Source organism: Onthophagus taurus, chromosome 6 (genome assembly GCF_036711975.1).
Source record: "Onthophagus taurus isolate NC chromosome 6, IU_Otau_3.0, whole genome shotgun sequence".
NCBI classification, from domain to species: Eukaryota; Metazoa; Arthropoda; class Insecta; order Coleoptera; family Scarabaeidae; genus Onthophagus; species Onthophagus taurus.
The window spans coordinates 26285129-26308473 of NC_091971.1; the positions used below are offsets into that span (position 1 = coordinate 26285129).

Genomic DNA, 23345 nt, shown 5'->3' on the forward strand with positions numbered 1-23345 from the left:
TTTGTAGTACAAGTTTTTCTGTATTATGCTCCGGATACCGTTTTTTTTCAACACTCTTCTATTTTACACATTCTTGAAAAATTCTCGATATTGACGCATCTGGGAGCAGAAATGTTACAGACCATTACGTTAAGGGTACAATTTGCTACAATTTTTGTAGTACAAGTTTTTCTGTATTATGCTCCGGATACCGTTTTTTTTCAACACTCTTCTATTTTACACATTCTTGAAAAATTCTCCACACTGATGCATCTGGGAGCAAAAATGTTAGAGACCATTACGTTACGGGTACAATTTGCTACAATTTTTGTAGTACAAGTTTTTCTGTATTATGCTCCGGATACCGTTTTTTTTCAACACTCTTCTATTTTACACATTCTTGAAAAATTCTCGATATTGACGCATCTGGGAGCAGAAATGTTACAGACCATTACGTTAAGGGTACAATTTGCTACAATTTTTGTAGTACAAGTTGTTAGATTTTATATTATATTGGTTAATTTATATTAGATTTGATAGGTTTATATTATATTAGTTCATTTATATTGGATTTATTTGTATCGCCTCATTTGTTTAGTCTAGATTTGAAGTGTCTCGAGTCGCAATATTAGAGTCTTTTATCGCATTATTTATTGGGTGGAGTTAAGTGTGGGAATGCGTTGGGGTATTTCGGTGTTTAGGTAAGGGTTTTTAGTTATGACCTAAAATAAAGAAGGAGCCTGCGAGCTCAACTCGTATCAGTTAGTCAGTCTTCGATTTAACACACACCGAAACAGTACCCCTTCAATTTACGCGGAGCAAGGCTCCCTATATAACTCTCGCCACAACTAATCGCAATTTGTATGTATAGTTTAAGTGTAATTAATAATAAAGTTTATGGAAACGTAAAACCAAGATTTTGTTGTTAACCAGCGCCCACCAGATAAAAATAAATAATCATAAATGGTCCTTCGAGCCGGATAGGGAAATATAAGAAGATTTAAGTGTCTTCGGTTCCTTGATGCGGCGTGTAAAATTAAATTAAATTAAATTCGACAACGTTGGCCCGCCAGTTACGCAGCTTTTTGGAAAACACTCGCCAAGAGTGTTCGAAGACCGAATTTCTACTTCATGCAACTCCCAACAAATTCGAGATAGAAGAAATTCGTTCATCACGTACTGGAAGCGACCAACGCCATTGAAACAAGTACCGTAAGTCCCTTTGCTTTCTCCTTTATCGTTCTCAATCTGAAACTTGTCAATCGCGATCATGAGTCAGTCAGAAAATTTAACTAAAAAACGAGGTATTGTCAAGGGCAAACTCACGAATTTTGCGAAATTTGTAATAAAATTTGAATCAAATATCAGAGAAAGCGGTATTAATCAGGAACTTTCGTTAGAGTTAGAACAAAGATACAATCGGGCAATTAATCTTATCGATGAGTTCGAGGAAATTCAGGGTGAAATAGATTTGTTAAGCGTTGATGGCGAGTCACAAAACGCGGAGAGGGAGACATTCGAGGCGAGTTTTTACGCAAATACGGCTAAAGCTAAGCGAATTTTGACAAATAGAAATATATGCGCCGATTCGTCGTTCATTGTAGGACCTTCCCCGGATCAACATGTAAAGCTACCGGTTATAGATTTACCAAAGTTTGACGGTGGTTACGACGCATGGCTAGGGTTTAGAGACATTTTCGAATCGTTAATTCATAACAACCCAATGATCAACGACATTCAAAAATTTCATTACTTACTGTCGGCACTGACCGGTAATGCTCGTCAGGTTATCGAAAGCTTAGAATTGACAAATTCTAACTATGAAGTCGCTTGGGGGTTGATTCGCGAGCGTTATGATAACCCGCGGATATTAATTCATAATCACGTTAAGGCATTGTTCGAAATTGAAGGGGTTTCGGGTGATAATCCACAGCCGATTCGAAGTTTTATTGACGACTTTCGTAAACATCTGCGCGCGTTAGCTGCATTAAATGAACCTACGGATAATTGGGACACACTACTTATTTATTTAGCCGTGTCGAAATTGGACGCTGATTCCAATCGGGAGTGGGAAAGAAAAAAGTCCGGTTTAAAGAAAGCGAATTTAGAAAATTTGTTAGGGTTTTTGAAAGAACGCGCTGATTTATTGGAAACTTTGGAAAACGGTTCGGGTAAGCGGATAATCGATAAATCAAAACCGAAATCAAAAACGTTTTTGGTTGCTAATTCGGGTGTTAAGCGTTGTGTCAACTGCAAAGGGGAACATTACATACAGGAATGTTCAAATTTCACTAAACTTACGGTTCAAGGCCGTATAGACCGGGTCAAACAATTAAAGGTGTGTATGAATTGTCTTCGGTCGGGACATTTTGTTAAACAATGCCGTTCGAGCTCTTGTAAACGGTGCAATTCTCGTCATCATACCTTACTTCATTTGACGCACGATCGCTCAGATTCACCACCACAACCAACGACATCCACCCAAGCACACAGTCTAAATTTCGCACAGCATGCAAATCATTCAAACATCTTACTCTCCACCGTAACTGTTCACGCATTCGACAGACATAACAAAAAACATTCATTACGCGCACTCTTGGATCCGGGCAGTCAAAGTAGTTTTCTTTCGGTAGACGCTTGCAAGCGGTTAAGATTGTCTAGAACAGCAACAAACGTTAATGTAGCAACAATAAATCAAACACAGTCAACAATAACGAGTTCCTGTTCATTGCGAATACATTCACACTGCACGGATTTTTCACTTAAGGTTAATTGTTTGGTTATAGCAACAATCGCGAATGATTTACCCAATTTTGAAATAGACGCAAACACTTTAAGAATACCTACACACGTTCGCTTGGCGGATCCCTTGTTCAATAAATCCGATAAGATAGATATGCTTATCGGGGCTGATTATTTTTGGAATTTGTTGTGCGTCGGGCAAATCAAACTTGCAAAAGGGCCTATCATGCAGAACACCCGTTTGGGGTGGATCGTTTCGGGGCCGATACAAGCGAGCGCGGCACATTCGGTGCAGTGCAATTTAATTTGTAAGGATGACAATTCCGTAATAAACAAGCAGTTGGCGCGATTTTGGGAAATCGAGGAGATTGAAGGGTTAGTTCACTCATCCAAAAATGAAACATTTTGCGAAAATCATTTTAACAAAACCACTAAACGTGCAGAAGACGGACGATTCATTGTTTCGCTACCGCTAAAGGAAAGTTTAGATCGGTTGGGCGAATCGTATAAAACCGCAGAAAATCGTTTAATGGGTATCGAGCGAAAATGCAAACGAAATCGTGAATTTGGTGAGCGATACCATGCATTTATGCGAGAGTATTTGGAGTTAGGTCATATGAAAAAGGTTGTCGACACGCGCGAGGGTTATTATATACCACACCACGGAGTATTAAATGAAAATAGTGCCACTACAAAGTTAAGGGTCGTCTTCGATGCATCATGTCCCACATCAACGGGATATTCACTTAATGATTGTCAGGTGGTGGGACCCATATTACAGCCTGACCTGTTTAGCGCCTTAATACGTTTTCGGAAGTACGCGTACGTGGTTACAGCGGATATTCAAAAAATGTACCGTGCCTGTCTAATCAATCCTGAGCAGACGAAATTTCAGCGCATATTATGGCGCGATTCGGAAGATTCACCCGTCGATACGTACGAGTTATTAACGATAACATATGGAACGTCTTCGGCTAGTTATCTAGCGACTCGGTGTTTAAAACAATTAAGTTCAGAATGCGCGGACCCGGTCATCGCGGATGTTATTAATTCACATTTTTACGTAGATGATTTGTTGACGGGAGCAAATTCGTTGACCGAAGTTACTCGTTTAGCGAAAAATGTAAAAATTGTGTTGAACGGCGGAGGATTTAACTTACACAAGTGGATTTCGAACGATCCAGAGATATTACGCGATGTTCAGGGTACTCAGTCTACAGAGCTTTCAGAAGTGCTTGATTTGGGAAAAAATGAAAACACTCGGACGTTAGGTTTATTATGGGACCCCACTAAAGATTGTTTTCGTTATAAAATGAAGGAAAATTCAACCAGTCATATTACTAAGCGCACGGTTCTTTCGAAAATAGCCCAAATATTCGACCCGCTCGGTTTATTAAGCCCTGTGATTATTACGGCGAAAATAATCTTACAGGAAATTTGGGAGTCCGGGTTGGGGTGGGACGAAGCACTTCCCAATCACATTTACACAAGTTGGCTTCGGTTTAGCAACAGTTTGAAGGATTTACATTTAATCAATTGTCCGCGCCATATATCGCTGAAAAATCCCTCCACATTCGAAATGCACGGTTTCTCAGATTCGTCAACAAAGGCTTATGGAGCGTGCGTGTACCTTCGGACTATCGGAAACGACGGAGAGGTTTTGATAAGATTGACTTGTGCCAAATCCAGAGTGGCGCCGCTAAAACGGGTTACGGTTCCGCGTTTGGAATTAATGGGTGCATTGCTACTTACCGAATTGGTAGCTAAGGTAAAGACGGCATTGGGTATTGATATTACGCGAACAGTTTATTGGACCGACTCCAGTGTGGTCCTGGGGTGGTTGTCGACCGATTTATCCAAATTACAAATGTTCGTGGGTAACCGAATTTCGCGAATATTGGAGAAATCGCGAATTGGTGATTGGAGGTATGTACCCACGCGTGATAATCCCGCTGATCCGGTCTCGAGAGGGGTGAACGTCTCAGAATTGTCCGGTTTAGAATTGTATTGGACTGGGCCCCAATGGCTAAGAGAAACGGACAACGCGTGGCCTGTTAGAAATTTTCGTAACGAATCGCTACCAGAAATGAGAAAACTGTTCTCAGCGGTTACGACGACGGATGATCATCTTTTATCCTTTTCTCGATTTTCATCGTTAATCCGTTTGCAGCGTGTGATCGCGTATGTATTTCGATTTGCTCATAATTGTTATAGGAAAGCAATACGTAACACGGGACCGCTAGATAAAACCGAATTGGAACAATCGCTTAAATTTATTGTTAAGATCAGTCAAAGAGACTCCTTCGCTGAGGAGATAAGGGCGTTAAAGAGTAATAAAGATATTCAAAAAAATAGTAAATTAGCGAAATTAAACGTATTTCTAGATAAAAATGAGATTATGCGTGTTGGCGGTAGATTGGGAAATTCGGATTACGAATTCGATAAGAAATTTCCCATGGTGATTTCTTGTAAACATGCGTTCGCAAGATTGCTATTTGAGATGGAACATAGACAGCTATTACATGTTGGTCCGCAGCATTTGTTGGCTTGCATTCGCGATCGGTTTTGGCCAATTGGGGGGCGTAATTTAGCCAAGTCGATAGTCCATAACTGTATACGTTGCTACAGGGCAAATCCGCGCGCCAAGCAACCGGTAATGGGGAACTTGCCACGTGAGCGAGTAACACCGGCGCCGCCCTTTTATACTACAGGCGTAGATTACGCGGGACCGTTCCTGCTAAAGGACAAAAAAGGGCGAGGAGCAAAATTATCCAAGGCGTATGTTTGTCTATTTGTTTGCTTTACCACACGCGCTATACACCTAGAATTGGTAACCGAACTTACTACAGAGTGTTTTATTGCCGCTCTTCGGCGGTTTTCAGCTAGGCGCGGGAAACCGAATCGAATGTTCTCCGATAACGGAACTAATTTCGTTGGTGGTAATCGCGAATTACAGGAGCTAAGTCAGTTTTTGATTGATAACTCTAGCGAACTCAAAACTCTGATTGAAAACGCTTCGATTGGTTGGTCGTTTATTCCACCTAACTCGCCACACTTTGGCGGATTATGGGAAGCCGGTGTTAAGTCGGTCAAATTTCATTTGCGGCGAGTTGCCGGCAATGCCTCGTTCACGTACGAAAATTTTTATACCTTGCTTGTTCAGATTGAGGCCATCCTAAATTCCCGGCCATTAACCCAATTATCCACCGATCCCAACGATACGACTCCTTTAACCCCGGCACACTTCCTAATTGGTAGAAAACTTACGTCGCCACCAGATCCGAGCTTGAGTCACATCAGTGAAAACCGCTTATCCCAATTCCAACGTGTACAGCAAATTCAACAACATTTTTGGACTAGGTGGTCCAAAGAATATTTGTCTGAACTGCAGAGTCGCCACAAGTGGTCAACGGGTGACGCTAACCTAAAGGTGGGCCAATTGGCGTTAATAAAGGAAGATAATTTGCCTGTCTTAAAGTGGCTTACTGGCCGAATTATAGAATTGCACTGCGGTAAGGATGGAGTCGCACGAGTGGCCACGCTACGCACACAAAATGGGATCGTCAAAGGGGCCACGGTCAGACTGTGTCCACTACCAATGGAATAGCAGTCTTGTGTTTCATTAATGTGATTGCTTGTGATTGCGTGAATTGTGTGTGCGCGATTGATCACTCACGATCAGTCGTGTAAATTTAATTTTTCCATTTGTTTTTTCATACATTTTGATGTTGAGTCCTTATTGTGAATTTGTGTTATTATTTGTTGAAAGGTAGTTCTTTCAAGGCGGGGAGCATGTTAGATTTTATATTATATTGGTTAATTTATATTAGATTTGATAGGTTTATATTATATTAGTTCATTTATATTGGATTTATTTGTATCGCCTCATTTGTTTAGTCTAGATTTGAAGTGTCTCGAGTCGCAATATTAGAGTCTTTTATCGCATTATTTATTGGGTGGAGTTAAGTGTGGGAATGCGTTGGGGTATTTCGGTGTTTAGGTAAGGGTTTTTAGTTATGACCTAAAATAAAGAAGGAGCCTGCGAGCTCAACTCGTATCAGTTAGTCAGTCTTCGATTTAACACACACCGAAACAGTACCCCTTCAATTTACGCGGAGCAAGGCTCCCTATATAACTCTCGCCACAACTAATCGCAATTTATATGTATAGTTTAAGTGTAATTAATAATAAAGTTTATGGAAACGTAAAACCAAGATTTTGTTGTTAACCAGCGCCCACCAGATAAAAATAAATAATCACAAGTTTTTCTGTATTATGCTCCGGATACCGTTTTTTTTCAACACTCTTCTATTTTACACATTCTTGAAAAATTCTCGATATTGATGCATCTGGGAGCAAAAATGTTACAGACCATTACCTTAAGGGTACAATTTGCTACAATTTTTGTAGTACAAGTTTTTCTGTATTATGCTCCGGATACCGTTTTTTTTCAACACTCTTCTATTTTACACATTTTTGAAAAATTCTCGATATTGATGCATCTGGGAGCAAAAATGTTACAGACCATTACGTTAAGGGTACAATTTGCTACAATTTTTGTAGTACAAGTTTTTCTGTATTGTGCTCCGTATACCGTTTTTTTTCAACACTCTTCTATTTTACACATTCTTGAAAAATTCTCGATATTGATGCATCTGGGGGCAAAAATGTTACAGACCATTACGTTAAGGGTACAATTTGCTACAATTTTTGTAGTAAAAGTTTTTCTGTATTATGCTCCGGATATCGTTTTTTTTCAACACTCTTCTATTTTACACATTCTTGAAAAATTCTCCACACTGATGCATCTGGGAGCAAAAATGTTAGAGACCATTACGTTACGGGTACAATTTGCTACAATTTTTGTAGTACAAGTTTTTCTGTATTATGCTCCGGATACCGTTTTTTTTCAACACTCTTCTATTTTACACATTCTTGAAAAATTCTCGATATTGACGCATCTGGGAGCAGAAATGTTACAGACCATTACGTTAAGGGTACAATTTGCTACAATTTTTGTAGTACAAGTTTTTCTGTATTATGCTCCGGATACCGTTTTTTTTCAACACTCTTCTATTTTACATATTCTTGAAAAATTCTCGATATTGATGCTTCTGGGAGCAAAAATGTTAGAGACCATTACGTTACGGGTACAATTTGCTACAATTTTTGTAGTACAAGTTTTTCTGTATTATGCTCCGGATACCGTTTTTTTTCAACACTCTTCTATTTTACACATTCTTGAAAAATTCTCGATATTGATGCATCTGGGAGCAAAAATGTTACAGACCATTACGTTAAGGGTACAATTTGCTACAATTTTTGTAGTACAAGTTTTTCTGTATTATGCTCCGGATACCGTTTTTTTCAACACTCTTCTATTTTACACATTCTTGAAAAATTCTCGATATTGACGCATCTGGGAGCAGAAATGTTACAGACCATTACGTTAAGGGTACAATTTGCTACAATTTTTGTAGTAAAAGTTTTTCTGTATTATGCTCCGGATATCGTTTTTTTTCAACACTCTTCTATTTTACACATTCTTGAAAAATTCTCGATATTGATGCATCTGGGGGCAAAAATGTTACAGACCATTACGTTAAGGGTACAATTTGCTACAATTTTTGTAGTAAAAGTTTTTCTGTATTATGCTCCGGATATCGTTTTTTTTCAACACTCTTCTATTTTACACATTCTTGAAAAATTCTCCACACTGATGCATCTGGGAGCAAAAATGTTAGAGACCATTACGTTACGGGTACAATTTGCTACAATTTTTGTAGTACAAGTTTTTCTGTATTATGCTCCGGATACCGTTTTTTTTCAACACTCTTCTATTTTACACATTCTTGAAAAATTCTCGATATTGACGCATCTGGGAGCAGAAATGTTACAGACCATTACGTTAAGGGTACAATTTGCTACAATTTTTGTAGTACAAGTTTTTCTGTATTATGCTCCGGATACCGTTTTTTTTCAACACTCTTCTATTTTACATATTCTTGAAAAATTCTCGATATTGATGCTTCTGGGAGCAAAAATGTTAGAGACCATTACGTTACGGGTACAATTTGCTACAATTTTTGTAGTACAAGTTTTTCTGTATTATGCTCCGGATACCGTTTTTTTTCAACACTCTTCTATTTTACACATTCTTGAAAAATTCTCGATATTGACGCATCTGGGAGCAGAAATGTTACAGACCATTACGTTAAGGGTACAATTTGCTACAATTTTTGTAGTACAAGTTTTTCTGTATTATGCTCCGGATACCGTTTTTTTTCAACACTCTTCTATTTTACACATTCTTGAAAAATTCTCGATATTGACGCATCTGGGAGCAGAAATGTTACAGACCATTACGTTAAGGGTACAATTTGCTACAATTTTTGTAGAACAAGTTTTTCTGTATTATGCTCCGGATACCGTTTTTTTTCAACACTCTTCTATTTTACACATTCTTGAAAAATTCTCCACACTGATGCATCTGGGAGCAAAAATGTTAGAGACCATTACGTTACGGGTACAATTTGCTACAATTTTTGTAGTACAAGTTTTTCTGTATTATGCTCCGGATACCGTTTTTTTTCAACACTCTTCTATTTTACACATTCTTGAAAAATTCTCGATATTGACGCATCTGGGAGCAGAAATGTTACAGACCATTACGTTAAGGGTACAATTTGCTACAATTTTTGTAGTACAAGTTTTTCTGTATTATGCTCCGGATACCGTTTTTTTTCAACACTCTTCTATTTTACACATTCTTGAAAAATTCTCGATATTGATGCATCTGGGAGCAAAAATGTTACAGACCATTACCTTAAGGGTACAATTTGCTACAATTTTTGTAGTACAAGTTTTTCTGTATTATGCTCCGGATACCGTTTTTTTTCAACACTCTTCTATTTTACACATTCTTGAAAAATTCTCGATATTGATGCATCTGGGAGCAAAAATGTTACAGACCATTACGTTAAGGGTACAATTTGCTACAATTTTTGTAGTACAAGTTTTTCTGTATTGTGCTCCGTATACCGTTTTTTTTCAACACTCTTCTATTTTACACATTCTTGAAAAATTCTCGATATTGATGCATCTGGGGGCAAAAATGTTACAGACCATTACGTTAAGGGTACAATTTGCTACAATTTTTGTAGTAAAAGTTTTTCTGTATTATGCTCCGGATATCGTTTTTTTTCAACACTCTTCTATTTTACACATTCTTGAAAAATTCTCCACACTGATGCATCTGGGAGCAAAAATGTTAGAGACCATTACGTTACGGGTACAATTTGCTACAATTTTTGTAGTACAAGTTTTTCTGTATTATGCTCCGGATACCGTTTTTTTTCAACACTCTTCTATTTTACACATTCTTGAAAAATTCTCGATATTGACGCATCTGGGAGCAGAAATGTTAAGACCATTACGTTAAGGGTACAATTTGCTACAATTTTTGTAGTACAAGTTTTTCTGTATAATGCTCCGGATACCGTTTTTTTTCAACACTCTTCTATTTTACACATTCTTGAAAAATTCTCGATATTGATGCATCTGGGAGCAGAAATGTTACAGACCATTACGTTAAGGGTACAATTTGCTACAATTTTTGTAGTACAAGTTTTTCTGTATTATGCTCCGGATACCGTTTTTTTTCAACACTCTTCTATTTTACACATTCTTGAAAAATTCTCGATATTGACGCATCTGGGAGCAGAAATGTTACAGACCATTACGTTAAGGGTACAATTTGCTACAATTTTTGTAGTACAAGTTTTTCTGTATTATGCTCCGGATACCGTTTTTTTTCAACACTCTTCTATTTTACATATTCTTGAAAAATTCTCGATATTGATGCTTCTGGGAGCAAAAATGTTAGAGACCATTACGTTACGGGTACAATTTGCTACAATTTTTGTAGTACAAGTTTTTCTGTATTATGCTCCGGATACCGTTTTTTTTCAACACTCTTCTATTTTACACATTCTTGAAAAATTCTCGATATTGACGCATCTGGGAGCAGAAATGTTACAGACCATTACGTTAAGGGTACAATTTGCTACAATTTTTGTAGTACAAGTTTTTCTGTATTATGCTCCGGATACCGTTTTTTTTCAACACTCTTCTATTTTACAAATTCTTGAAAAATTCTCGATATTGACGCATCTGGGAGCAGAAATGTTACAGACCATTACGTTAAGGGTACAATTTGCTACAATTTTTGTAGAACAAGTTTTTCTGTATTATGCTCCGGATACCGTTTTTTTTCAACACTCTTCTATTTTACACATTCTTGAAAAATTCTCCACACTGATGCATCTGGGAGCAAAAATGTTAGAGACCATTACGTTACGGGTACAATTTGCTACAATTTTTGTAGTACAAGTTTTTCTGTATTATGCTCCGGATACCGTTTTTTTTCAACACTCTTCTATTTTACACATTCTTGAAAAATTCTCGATATTGACGCATCTGGGAGCAGAAATGTTACAGACCATTACGTTAAGGGTACAATTTGCTACAATTTTTGTAGTACAAGTTTTTCTGTATTATGCTCCGGATACCGTTTTTTTTCAACACTCTTCTATTTTACACATTCTTGAAAAATTCTCGATATTGATGCATCTGGGAGCAAAAATGTTACAGACCATTACCTTAAGGGTACAATTTGCTACAATTTTTGTAGTACAAGTTTTTCTGTATTATGCTCCGGATACCGTTTTTTTTCAACACTCTTCTATTTTACACATTCTTGAAAAATTCTCGATATTGATGCATCTGGGAGCAAAAATGTTACAGACCATTACGTTAAGGGTACAATTTGCTACAATTTTTGTAGTACAAGTTTTTCTGTATTGTGCTCCGTATACCGTTTTTTTTCAACACTCTTCTATTTTACACATTCTTGAAAAATTCTCGATATTGATGCATCTGGGGGCAAAAATGTTACAGACCATTACGTTAAGGGTACAATTTGCTACAATTTTTGTAGTAAAAGTTTTTCTGTATTATGCTCCGGATATCGTTTTTTTTCAACACTCTTCTATTTTACACATTCTTGAAAAATTCTCCACACTGATGCATCTGGGAGCAAAAATGTTAGAGACCATTACGTTACGGGTACAATTTGCTACAATTTTTGTAGTACAAGTTTTTCTGTATTATGCTCCGGATACCGTTTTTTTTCAACACTCTTCTATTTTACACATTCTTGAAAAATTCTCGATATTGACGCATCTGGGAGCAGAAATGTTAAGACCATTACGTTAAGGGTACAATTTGCTACAATTTTTGTAGTACAAGTTTTTCTGTATAATGCTCCGGATACCGTTTTTTTTCAACACTCTTCTATTTTACACATTCTTGAAAAATTCTCGATATTGATGCATCTGGGAGCAGAAATGTTACAGACCATTACGTTAAGGGTACAATTTGCTACAATTTTTGTAGTACAAGTTTTTCTGTATTATGCTCCGGATACCGTTTTTTTTCAACACTCTTCTATTTTACACATTCTTGAAAAATTCTCGATATTGATGCATCTGGGAGCAAAAATGTTACAGACCATTACCTTAAGGGTACAATTTGCTACAATTTTTGTAGTACAAGTTTTTCTGTATTATGCTCCGGATACCGTTTTTATTCAACACTCTTCTATTTTACACATTCTTGAAAAATTCTCGATATTGATGCATCTGGGAGCAAAAATGTTACAGACCACTACGTTACGGGTACAATTTGCTACAATTTTTGTAGTACAAGTTTTTCTGTATTATGCTCCGGATACCGTTTTTTTTTCAACACTCTTCTATTTTACACATTTTTGAAAAATTCTCCACACTGATGCATCTGGGAGCAAAAATGTTAGAGACCATTACGTTACGGGTACAATTTGCTACAATTTTTGTAGTACAAGTTTTTCTGTATTATGCTCCGGATACCGTTTTTTTTCAACACTCTTCTATTTTACACATTCTTGAAAAATTCTCCACACTGATGCATCTGGGAGCAAAAATGTTAGAGACCATTACGTTACGGGTACAATTTGCTACAATTTTTGTAGTACAAGTTTTTCTGTATTATGCTCCGGATACCGTTTTTTTTCAACACTCTTCTATTTTACACATTCTTGAAAAATTCTCGATATTGATGCATCTGGGGGCAAAAATGTTACAGACCATTACGTTAAGGGTACAATTTGCTACAATTTTTGTAGTAAAAGTTTTTCTGTATTATGCTCCGGATATCGTTTTTTTTCAACACTCTTCTATTTTACACATTCTTGAAAAATTCTCCACACTGATGCATCTGGGAGCAAAAATGTTAGAGACCATTACGTTACGGGTACAATTTGCTACAATTTTTGTAGTACAAGTTTTTCTGTATTATGCTCCGGATACCGTTTTTTTTCAACACTCTTCTATTTTACATATTCTTGAAAAATTCTCGATATTGATGCTTCTGGGAGCAAAAATGTTAGAGACCATTACGTTACGGGTACAATTTGCTACAATTTTTGTAGTACAAGTTTTTCTGTATTATGCTCCGGATACGGTTTTTTTTCAACACTCTTCTATTTTACACATTCTTGAAAAATTCTCGATATTGATGCATCTGGGAGCAAAAATGTTACAGACCATTACGTTAAGGGTACAATTTGCTACAATTTTTGTAGTACAAGTTTTTCTGTATTATGCTCCGGATACCGTTTTTTTCAACACTCTTCTATTTTACACATTCTTGAAAAATTCTCGATATTGACGCATCTGGGAGCAGAAATGTTACAGACCATTACGTTAAGGGTACAATTTGCTACAATTTTTGTAGTACAAGTTTTTCTGTATTATGCTCCGGATACCGTTTTTTTTCAACACTCTTCTATTTTACATATTCTTGAAAAATTCTCGATATTGATGCTTCTGGGAGCAAAAATGTTAGAGACCATTACGTTACGGGTACAATTTGCTACAATTTTTGTAGTACAAGTTTTTCTGTATTATGCTCCGGATACGGTTTTTTTTCAACACTCTTCTATTTTACACATTCTTGAAAAATTCTCGATATTGATGCATCTGGGAGCAAAAATGTTACAGACCATTACGTTAAGGGTACAATTTGCTACAATTTTTGTAGTACAAGTTTTTCTGTATTATGCTCCGGATACCGTTTTTTTCAACACTCTTCTATTTTACACATTCTTGAAAAATTCTCGATATTGATGCATCTGGGAGCAAAAATGTTACAGACCATTACCTTAAGGGTACAATTTGCTACAATTTTTGTAGTACAAGTTTTTCTGTATTGTGCTCCGTATACCGTTTTTTTTCAACACTCTTCTATTTTACACATTCTTGAAAAATTCTCGATATTGATGCATCTGGGGGCAAAAATGTTACAGACCATTACGTTAAGGGTACAATTTGCTACAATTTTTGTAGTAAAAGTTTTTCTGTATTATGCTCCGGATATCGTTTTTTTTCAACACCCTTCTATTTTACACATTCTTGAAAAATTCTCCACACTGATGCATCTGGGAGCAAAAATGTTAGAGACCATTACGTTACGGGTACAATTTGCTACAATTTTTGTAGTACAAGTTTTTCTGTATTATGCTCCGGATACCGTTTTTTTTCAACACTCTTCTATTTTACACATTCTTGAAAAATTCTCGATATTGACGCATCTGGGAGCAGAAATGTTAAGACCATTACGTTAAGGGTACAATTTGCTACAATTTTTGTAGTACAAGTTTTTCTGTATAATGCTCCGGATACCGTTTTTTTTCAACACTCTTCTATTTTACACATTCTTGAAAAATTCTCGATATTGATGCATCTGGGAGCAGAAATGTTACAGACCATTACGTTAAGGGTACAATTTGCTACAATTTTTGTAGTACAAGTTTTTCTGTATTATGCTCCGGATACCGTTTTTTTTCAACACTCTTCTATTTTACACATTCTTGAAAAATTCTCGATATTGATGCATCTGGGAGCAAAAATGTTACAGACCATTACCTTAAGGGTACAATTTGCTACAATTTTTGTAGTACAAGTTTTTCTGTATTATGCTCCGGATACCGTTTTTATTCAACACTCTTCTATTTTACACATTCTTGAAAAATTCTCGATATTGATGCATCTGGGAGCAAAAATGTTACAGACCACTACGTTACGGGTACAATTTGCTACAATTTTTGTAGTACAAGTTTTTCTGTATTATGCTCCGGATACCGTTTTTTTTTCAACACTCTTCTATTTTACACATTTTTGAAAAATTCTCCACACTGATGCATCTGGGAGCAAAAATGTTAGAGACCATTACGTTACGGGTACAATTTGCTACAATTTTTGTAGTACAAGTTTTTCTGTATTATGCTCCGGATACCGTTTTTTTTCAACACTCTTCTATTTTACACATTCTTGAAAAATTCTCCACACTGATGCATCTGGGAGCAAAAATGTTAGAGACCATTACGTTACGGGTACAATTTGCTACAATTTTTGTAGTACAAGTTTTTCTGTATTATGCTCCGGATACCGTTTTTTTTCAACACTCTTCTATTTTACACATTCTTGAAAAATTCTCGATATTGATGCATCTGGGGGCAAAAATGTTACAGACCATTACGTTAAGGGTACAATTTGCTACAATTTTTGTAGTAAAAGTTTTTCTGTATTATGCTCCGGATATCGTTTTTTTTCAACACTCTTCTATTTTACACATTCTTGAAAAATTCTCCACACTGATGCATCTGGGAGCAAAAATGTTAGAGACCATTACGTTACGGGTACAATTTGCTACAATTTTTGTAGTACAAGTTTTTCTGTATTATGCTCCGGATACCGTTTTTTTTCAACACTCTTCTATTTTACATATTCTTGAAAAATTCTCGATATTGATGCTTCTGGGAGCAAAAATGTTAGAGACCATTACGTTACGGGTACAATTTGCTACAATTTTTGTAGTACAAGTTTTTCTGTATTATGCTCCGGATACGGTTTTTTTTCAACACTCTTCTATTTTACACATTCTTGAAAAATTCTCGATATTGATGCATCTGGGAGCAAAAATGTTACAGACCATTACGTTAAGGGTACAATTTGCTACAATTTTTGTAGTACAAGTTTTTCTGTATTATGCTCCGGATACCGTTTTTTTCAACACTCTTCTATTTTACACATTCTTGAAAAATTCTCGATATTGACGCATCTGGGAGCAGAAATGTTACAGACCATTACGTTAAGGGTACAATTTGCTACAATTTTTGTAGTACAAGTTTTTCTGTATTATGCTCCGGATACCGTTTTTTTTCAACACTCTTCTATTTTACATATTCTTGAAAAATTCTCGATATTGATGCTTCTGGGAGCAAAAATGTTAGAGACCATTACGTTACGGGTACAATTTGCTACAATTTTTGTAGTACAAGTTTTTCTGTATTATGCTCCGGATACGGTTTTTTTTCAACACTCTTCTATTTTACACATTCTTGAAAAATTCTCGATATTGATGCATCTGGGAGCAAAAATGTTACAGACCATTACGTTAAGGGTACAATTTGCTACAATTTTTGTAGTACAAGTTTTTCTGTATTATGCTCCGGATACCGTTTTTTTCAACACTCTTCTATTTTACACATTCTTGAAAAATTCTCGATATTGACGCATCTGGGAGCAGAAATGTTACAGACCATTACGTTAAGGGTACAATTTGCTACAATTTTTGTAGTACAAGTTTTTCTGTATTATGCTCCGGATACCGTTTTCCTTCAACACTCTTCTATTTTACACATTCTTGAAAAATTCTCCACACTGATGCATCTGGGAGCAAAAATGTTACCGACCATTACGTTACGGGTACAATTTGCTACAATTTTTGTTGTACAAGTTTTTCTGTATTATGCTCCGGATACCGTTTTTTTTCAACACTCTTCTATTTTTCACATTCTTGAAAAATTCTCGATATTGATGCATCTGGGAGCAAAAATGTTACAGACCATTACGTTAAGGGTACAATTTGCTACAATTTTATTAGTAAAAGTTTTTCTGTATTATGCTCCGGATATCGTTTTTTTTCAACACTCTTCTATTTTACACATTCTTGAAAAATTCTCCACACTGATGCATCTGGGAGCAAAAATGTTACAGACCATTACGTTACGGGTACAATTTGCTACAATTTTTGTTGTACAAGTTTTTCTGTATTATGCTCCGGATACCGTTTTTTTTCAACACTCTTCTATTTTACATATTCTTGAAAAATTCTCGATATTGATGCTTCTGGGAGCAAAAATGTTACAGACCATTACGTTAAGGGTACAATTTGCTACAATTTTTGTACTACAAGTTTTTCTGTATTATGCTCCGGATACCGTTTTTTTTCAACACTCTTCTATTTTACACATTCTTGAAAAATTCTCCACACTGATGCATCTGGGAGCAAAAATGTTAGAGACCATTACGTTACGGGTACAATTTGCAAAAATTTTTGTAGTACAAGTTTTTCTGTATTATGCTCCGGATACCGTTTTTTTTCAACACTCTTCTATTTTACACATTCTTGAAAAATTCTCGATATTGATGCATCTGGGAGCAAAAATGTTACAGACCATTACGTTAAGGGTACAATTTGCTACAATTTTTATAGTACAAGTTTTTCTGTATTATGCTCCGGATACCGTTATTTTTCAACACTCTTCTATTTTACACATTCTTGAAAAATTCTCGATATTGATGCATCTGGGAGCAAAAATGTTACAGACCACTACGTTACGGGTACAATTTGCTACAATTTTTGTAGTACAAGTTTTTCTGTATTATGCTCCGGATACCGTTTTTTTTTCAACACTCTTCTATTTTACACATTTTTGAAAAATTCTCCACACTGATGCATCTGGGAGCAAAAATGTTAGAGACCATTACGTTACGGGTACAATTTGCTACAATTTTTGTAGTACAAGTTTTTCTGTATTATGCTCCGGATACCGTTTTTTTTCAACACTCTTCTATTTTACACATTCTTGAAAAAGTCTCCACACTGATGCATCTGGGAGCAAAAATGTTAGAGACAGTAGTGTAAAAAGGCCGATTCTGGACAGGAAGTGATCCTGATCCTCCCTCGCGCATGCGCAGTGAAGCGGATATGACGTCAGCGCATGCGCAGTACGTGTATGTAATGTTGGTTGCCTACCTCGTGGGGCGCCACCTAGCGGTAGATAGCGGAACTAACCACCTAGCGGTGGGTGGTGAAACTAACGCCATGTTGGTTGGTTGCCTACTTCATGGGACGCCACCTAGCGGTGGGTGGTGGAACTAACGCCATGTTGGTTGCCTACTTCATGGGACGCCACCTAGCGGTGGGTGGTGCAACTAAGGTGGGTGGTGGAAGTAACGTCATGTTGGTTGCCTACTTCATGGGACGCCACCTAGCGGTGGGAGGTGGAACTAACGCCATGTTGGTTGCCTACTTCATGGGACGCCACCTAGCGGTGGATGGTGGAAGTCATGACGGGAAATTTGAAATGCATGTGGCGCCATCTGGTGGTGTGTAGTGAAACTAAAGCATGTCATGTTGGTTGCCTGGCTCGTGGGGCGCCACCTGGCGGCGGATAGCGGAACTAACCTAGCGGTGGTTTGTGGAACTAAGGCTATGTTGGTTGCCTACTTCATGGGACGCCACCTAGCGGTGGATGGTGGAAGTAGCGTTATGGGGCTCCACCTAGCGGTGGAACTCGCATGGTGGATAGACGACGCGCGCCCACTTAGCGGTGGCCTGATGGGCGATAGATGGCGCGCGTAAATTTTTAAAAATTCATGCGACGTTATAGAATTAAGAGCGGTGCATGGTGGAACTAGCATCACGGGACGCCACCTAGCGGTGGATGGTGGAAGTAACGCCAAACGGCGGTGGACAGTTAAGCGGGGGGGTCTGATGGGCGATAGATGGCGCGCGTATATTTTTAAAAATTCATGTGACGTTATAGAATTTAGATACAATTAATATAAAAAAGGTTTCGGTGGTGTAACTTAACGGAATATACATAATACTTACTTGTTATAGGAATTGAACTGATAGCTGCAAGGAGAAATCTAGAAACTTTAAAGTCAATAAACCACCGAACCACCGAAACCTTTCCAGTTTAATGCAGTTGAACAGAACAAAAAATAAAAAAACAAAAATAAATATTAATTTATTAATTAAAACGTAAATTTAATAATACAATAAGATTAATAAACCTCCGCGATACGTTTTGGTAAAAATACGAATAAACCATCCTACAAATCAACAACTGATGGCCATGTAGATGATGTAATCCGCTTCACAGACGTAAATCACATATAATTTATTCACTTCTAATTCAGATATGTTCTTCTTCGGGGCAAATTGATACTGCTCTATAACTGATTTAAACGTGACATACTAGCTTGAGTTGCTTTATAACGTGAGCGAGCGGTGTGAGCAGTAGTAGAAGGTAACAACTGACTTCTATATGAAAATTTTAACCGTTTATACCATCGGGAACAACCTTGAAAAATGTTAGAATGTGTGTTGCACAACAACAATAACTTAAACGTTTATACGTAATTAGACGAATATAAAGTTGTTATACAATGCAAATAATATATTATGCATTTTATTTTCTCGAATCTTCGCCGCACCTTGATTTATTGACAGTGTATGCAAATAGAAATGCAAATGAAAATAGAAATTTAAAATGCAATAAAATAAAGTTGACTATAATACAATGTATGACGTGTTTTAACTGGAATAAATATGAAATCGGTTCGATTTAAGGAAGAGATTGAGATTTATGAAGTAGAGTGTGATGATGTACATAAAAGAGCAAGAAGTGGACGGGAATGGTTAGAGGCGGTAATTGATAGACAACGATTTCAAAGACGTATTAAAGAAATTGAGTTGATAAAATATTGCGTGAAAAATTGTTAAAAATGAATGAATAAATAAAACTTAATAAAATATATATTGTTTTAATTACTTTAGTTTTAGTATACAGTTGTATAAAGTAGTATTAAAATACATGTAGCTTTAAAATTTTTATTGAGCGATAAATGACGCGCATATAGCGATGGGCGTTCTAAATCAAAATCCCATAAGATTTAACGTAGGGGGGTCCAAAAGTACTTTTTATCCCCACCACTACCTCCTTCTGACCACGTACACATTTTAAATTCATCTGATGAGCGATAGATAGCGTGCGTATAGCTATAGGCGTTCTGGACCAAACTCCCATAAGATTTAATATAGGGGGGTCCGAAATCACATTTTATCCCCACCACTACCTCCTTCTGGCCACGCCCACATTTTAAATTCAACCAATCGGAGCGCAGCATTCTCCAAGAACCCTCTTTTTGGCGATAAATTTGAATGAGGCTATCTAGATCGACGGGCCTTATCACGATGACGTCATCGTCGATACATGCGGACACAAAGCGTTGAGCGATAAATGACGCGCGCTAGGTGGGGGGTGTTGCCTGATGGGCGATAGATGGCGCGCGTAAATTTAAAATTCATGTGACGCCATCTGGTGATGGTGGTAAAAGAGAATAAAGATACAATTATTTTGATAGTATTAAAATGCATATTTTTTAACAAAAATAAATATTAATTTATTGATTAAAACATAAATTTAATAATACAATAGGAATATTTCTAATAATAATTCAGGCAACTTAAATACAAGTAACTTTATTTTGTTTACATAAAAATTTTTTTAAAATTAAAACATTGTTCTGTGAACATACCGCTGGACAACAGCCGACGTGAAACCAACATTGATTGGAGGTTGAATTTAATTTAGTTTCATCCTCTTCCGCAAATTCTAACGCAATATCTGTTATTATTGAATTATTATTATGGTTACGTGTTTCCAAAAACTGCTTCTTTTGATTTCCCTTAACAAATATTTGATCGTAGGAGGAAATTAAACCATCAATTACATTTAGACCTTCCGATTGATTTATCCACCCATCGTTATATATCAACCTATGATGGTTGCGTTCTAAATGTCTTACTGACCTCTGATCTTCAACGTTTAATCGTTGGAATGGTACGCTCGGCTTTAGGTGTAAATGTATAATGTAGCCGGTGGCGGTAATATCCAGAAGAGTAAATTCTTTAACTTCGAATTTAGAGTTGACGTAAAACCCTTGAACGTCTACAACCGCACATCTGAACTTCATATTGTAATAAATGTAATTTATAACTATAGATACCTCCCCACTCAAAGGTTTTTGTAAAATTATTAAAGAATGTACGTAATGATTATAAATAACTTCTGAGTATTTCGAATTCCAAAGTTATTTATGTTTCAGTAAAATTATGCAGGTATGTGTTATGTTACATTATACTTGCATATAAGTTACTTTAAATGTATCTACAATATTTCGAGCGCTGTGTGGGAATTTTATTGGATCCAGTACATCTAATTTACTAAAACGTTATGTCGATGAGATAGAGTTGTTTACAAACTGATCTATATTTGATTAATCATACCAGTTAAAGGAACATATTTGAAAACACGATCGTGTAAGATTAAACAGTAGAGGGAAGTAGCATTAGGTATCTCTTCACTCGTTTCAAATTCAATGCGAATATCAACGGTTCCAACATTTAAAATATCATTTTGCCGTGAACAATCAATTACAATAATCGGTGTATGTGCTAAAAATGTATCTCTGTTAAACATTGGTTCTGCAAGTTCTCGATCGTAATAGGTCTTTGCGAAATTACAATACATTTCATATAAAACTGCAATTTGACCTGTCTTAAAATTTAAATTTAAAGCTTCATAGGGATATTTCTCACTATTTAAAAACACTTTCATATCTGTTAAATTACAGTGGTCAAATTGTGATGCAGAACGTAACGGATTATCTTTTCTATTGATTTGAAACCCTAATATAAAGTATCTGGGCTTTTCTAATTGAGTAGATGTTTTAATTGTCCATGTGTGTTGTCTATTTTTTGGTAATGATGGGTATTCATGTAAATCAAATGATCTAAATCCCATGTCCAATTCAATTCCTTGTTCAATGTACTCTAAAAGTTTTAAACGTTCAACATCGGCTACAGAAACATGAGGAACTTTCCATACTATTTTATTAATAGTAATCGCCACATTAGGTAAAAGACTTTCGATAACATTCTTGTCTGAATTACTGCGTACTAAAACTAATTCTTGACGGAGATTTATCAAAATTTTATTATAATCTTCTGCGAACCCAAGAAAATATTTCAAAGGAACACAAAAATTAAAATCTCCTGTATTTTCATTTACTTTAACATTTGGATATTCGAAACCTGCGTTAGAGGCATGATAGTATTCCGATCTTGTTAATGAGCAAAGATTTTTTAATGTGCTAGCTATTCCTGGATTTCTTACTCTGTCAATTACGTTCCCTCCACATTCAAATCGTACTTCACTAAACATATGAGCGATCGGATTTGCTGACAATTTTGAATCTTTATCAACGGTTCCGTCATCTTTCAATAGTTTCCCTTGTACGTAAATAAAAGATTGACTTGGTAACGTGTAAACGTCCTGTTGTTGAATTGCAATACGAATTTCATCGCTATTGTTAAAAGAATTTGATGAGTATGGTAAATGATTATGATACTGAATCCGTACGAGTGAATTATCAAATTGTACTTTATCAGAGACGTTTAAGATACTCATATTGTTATTATTTTATTAATTGTAAACCTAATGATTCAAGAAATTGTTTGTTTTGAGGTGTTAACTGTTTCACAGTGTGAAGAGAACTAAAAGTATTGGTTTGATTTTGTTGGTTTATATTACCTTTTACCTTAAGAACCATTATTACTAGAGAGCTTTAAATGTAGTCTTATCTTGATGACTTCTCCTCTGAAATTGACCAACAATCCGTTTTGATCAACTATTTTAAGGGTAATATTATTAATTATTTGTGTATTCAGAGGCATATATATTAAATTGTGGGGAGTTTCTGATATTTTATAACCTTTAGGTACTGTAGGGAAAAATGAGTAGATAGTGTGCGCAGGTATGTCGTTGTGATAAGCTCCATGTGTTATGCTACATAGTACTTGTATAGAATTTACTTTAAATATATCTACAATATTGCGAGCTCTATGCGGGGATTTTATTGGATCCAGTACATCTGATTTATTAAATCCTAATATTGTTGAGATGGAGTTGTTTACATTAAAATCAATAGTTTTGTTACATGTGATCACTGCTTGTAGAGTATCCTCATTTGCTTGTAGGCTAAAGTTCACACCTTTAATATTCTTTTCTTTAAGTTGTTTATTAATGGCATTCGAAATGTGTGTTAATTCATAAGATCCTGTTGGTAGTGCTATCAATTCATTATCAATTTTTAAGCAATTATTTGTTTCATCAATATTTGGAATTGAGTTGTATCCATCAAAGCTTACAAGTGCCAGTTCATATTGATAATTAGGATTCAGTTCTATTGCAGGGTGATAATTTGCTGTTAGAACAGATGTTTTTCCTACTAAATCAAACGTCCACATCCTTTGATTGTTGAAACTATAATGCGTCTGATGATAAGAAATTTAAACGTAAATGACCACAATTACTTGTGTTATAGGTT

At 36.1% G+C, this 23345-nt stretch overlaps 2 protein-coding genes across 2 annotated transcripts; one reads left to right on the forward strand and one right to left on the reverse strand.

Moving 5' to 3' along the window:
• The first annotated feature begins 1249 nt into the window (after positions 1-1249).
• Positions 1250-6328, forward strand: LOC139430131 (uncharacterized). Its single transcript, XM_071196782.1, has one exon. It carries the CDS (start codon positions 1250-1252, stop codon positions 6326-6328), a length of 5079 nt encoding a protein of 1692 aa, XP_071052883.1.
• A 14895-nt stretch (positions 6329-21223) lies between these two features.
• Positions 21224-22426, reverse strand: LOC139430132 (uncharacterized). Its single transcript, XM_071196783.1, has one exon. The coding sequence runs from the start codon at positions 22424-22426 to the stop codon at positions 21224-21226; it is 1203 nt and encodes a 400-aa protein (XP_071052884.1).
• Between the last annotated feature and the right edge of the window lie 919 nt (positions 22427-23345).

Bases quoted from the DNA above. Each gene is read 5' to 3' on its own strand.
- LOC139430131 (XM_071196782.1), top strand. From the start codon at position 1,250: ATGAGTCAGTCAGAAAATTTAACTAAAAAACGAGGTATTGTCAAGGGC.
- LOC139430132 (XM_071196783.1), bottom strand. From the start codon at position 22,426: ATGAGTATCTTAAACGTCTCTGATAAAGTACAATTTGATAATTCACTC.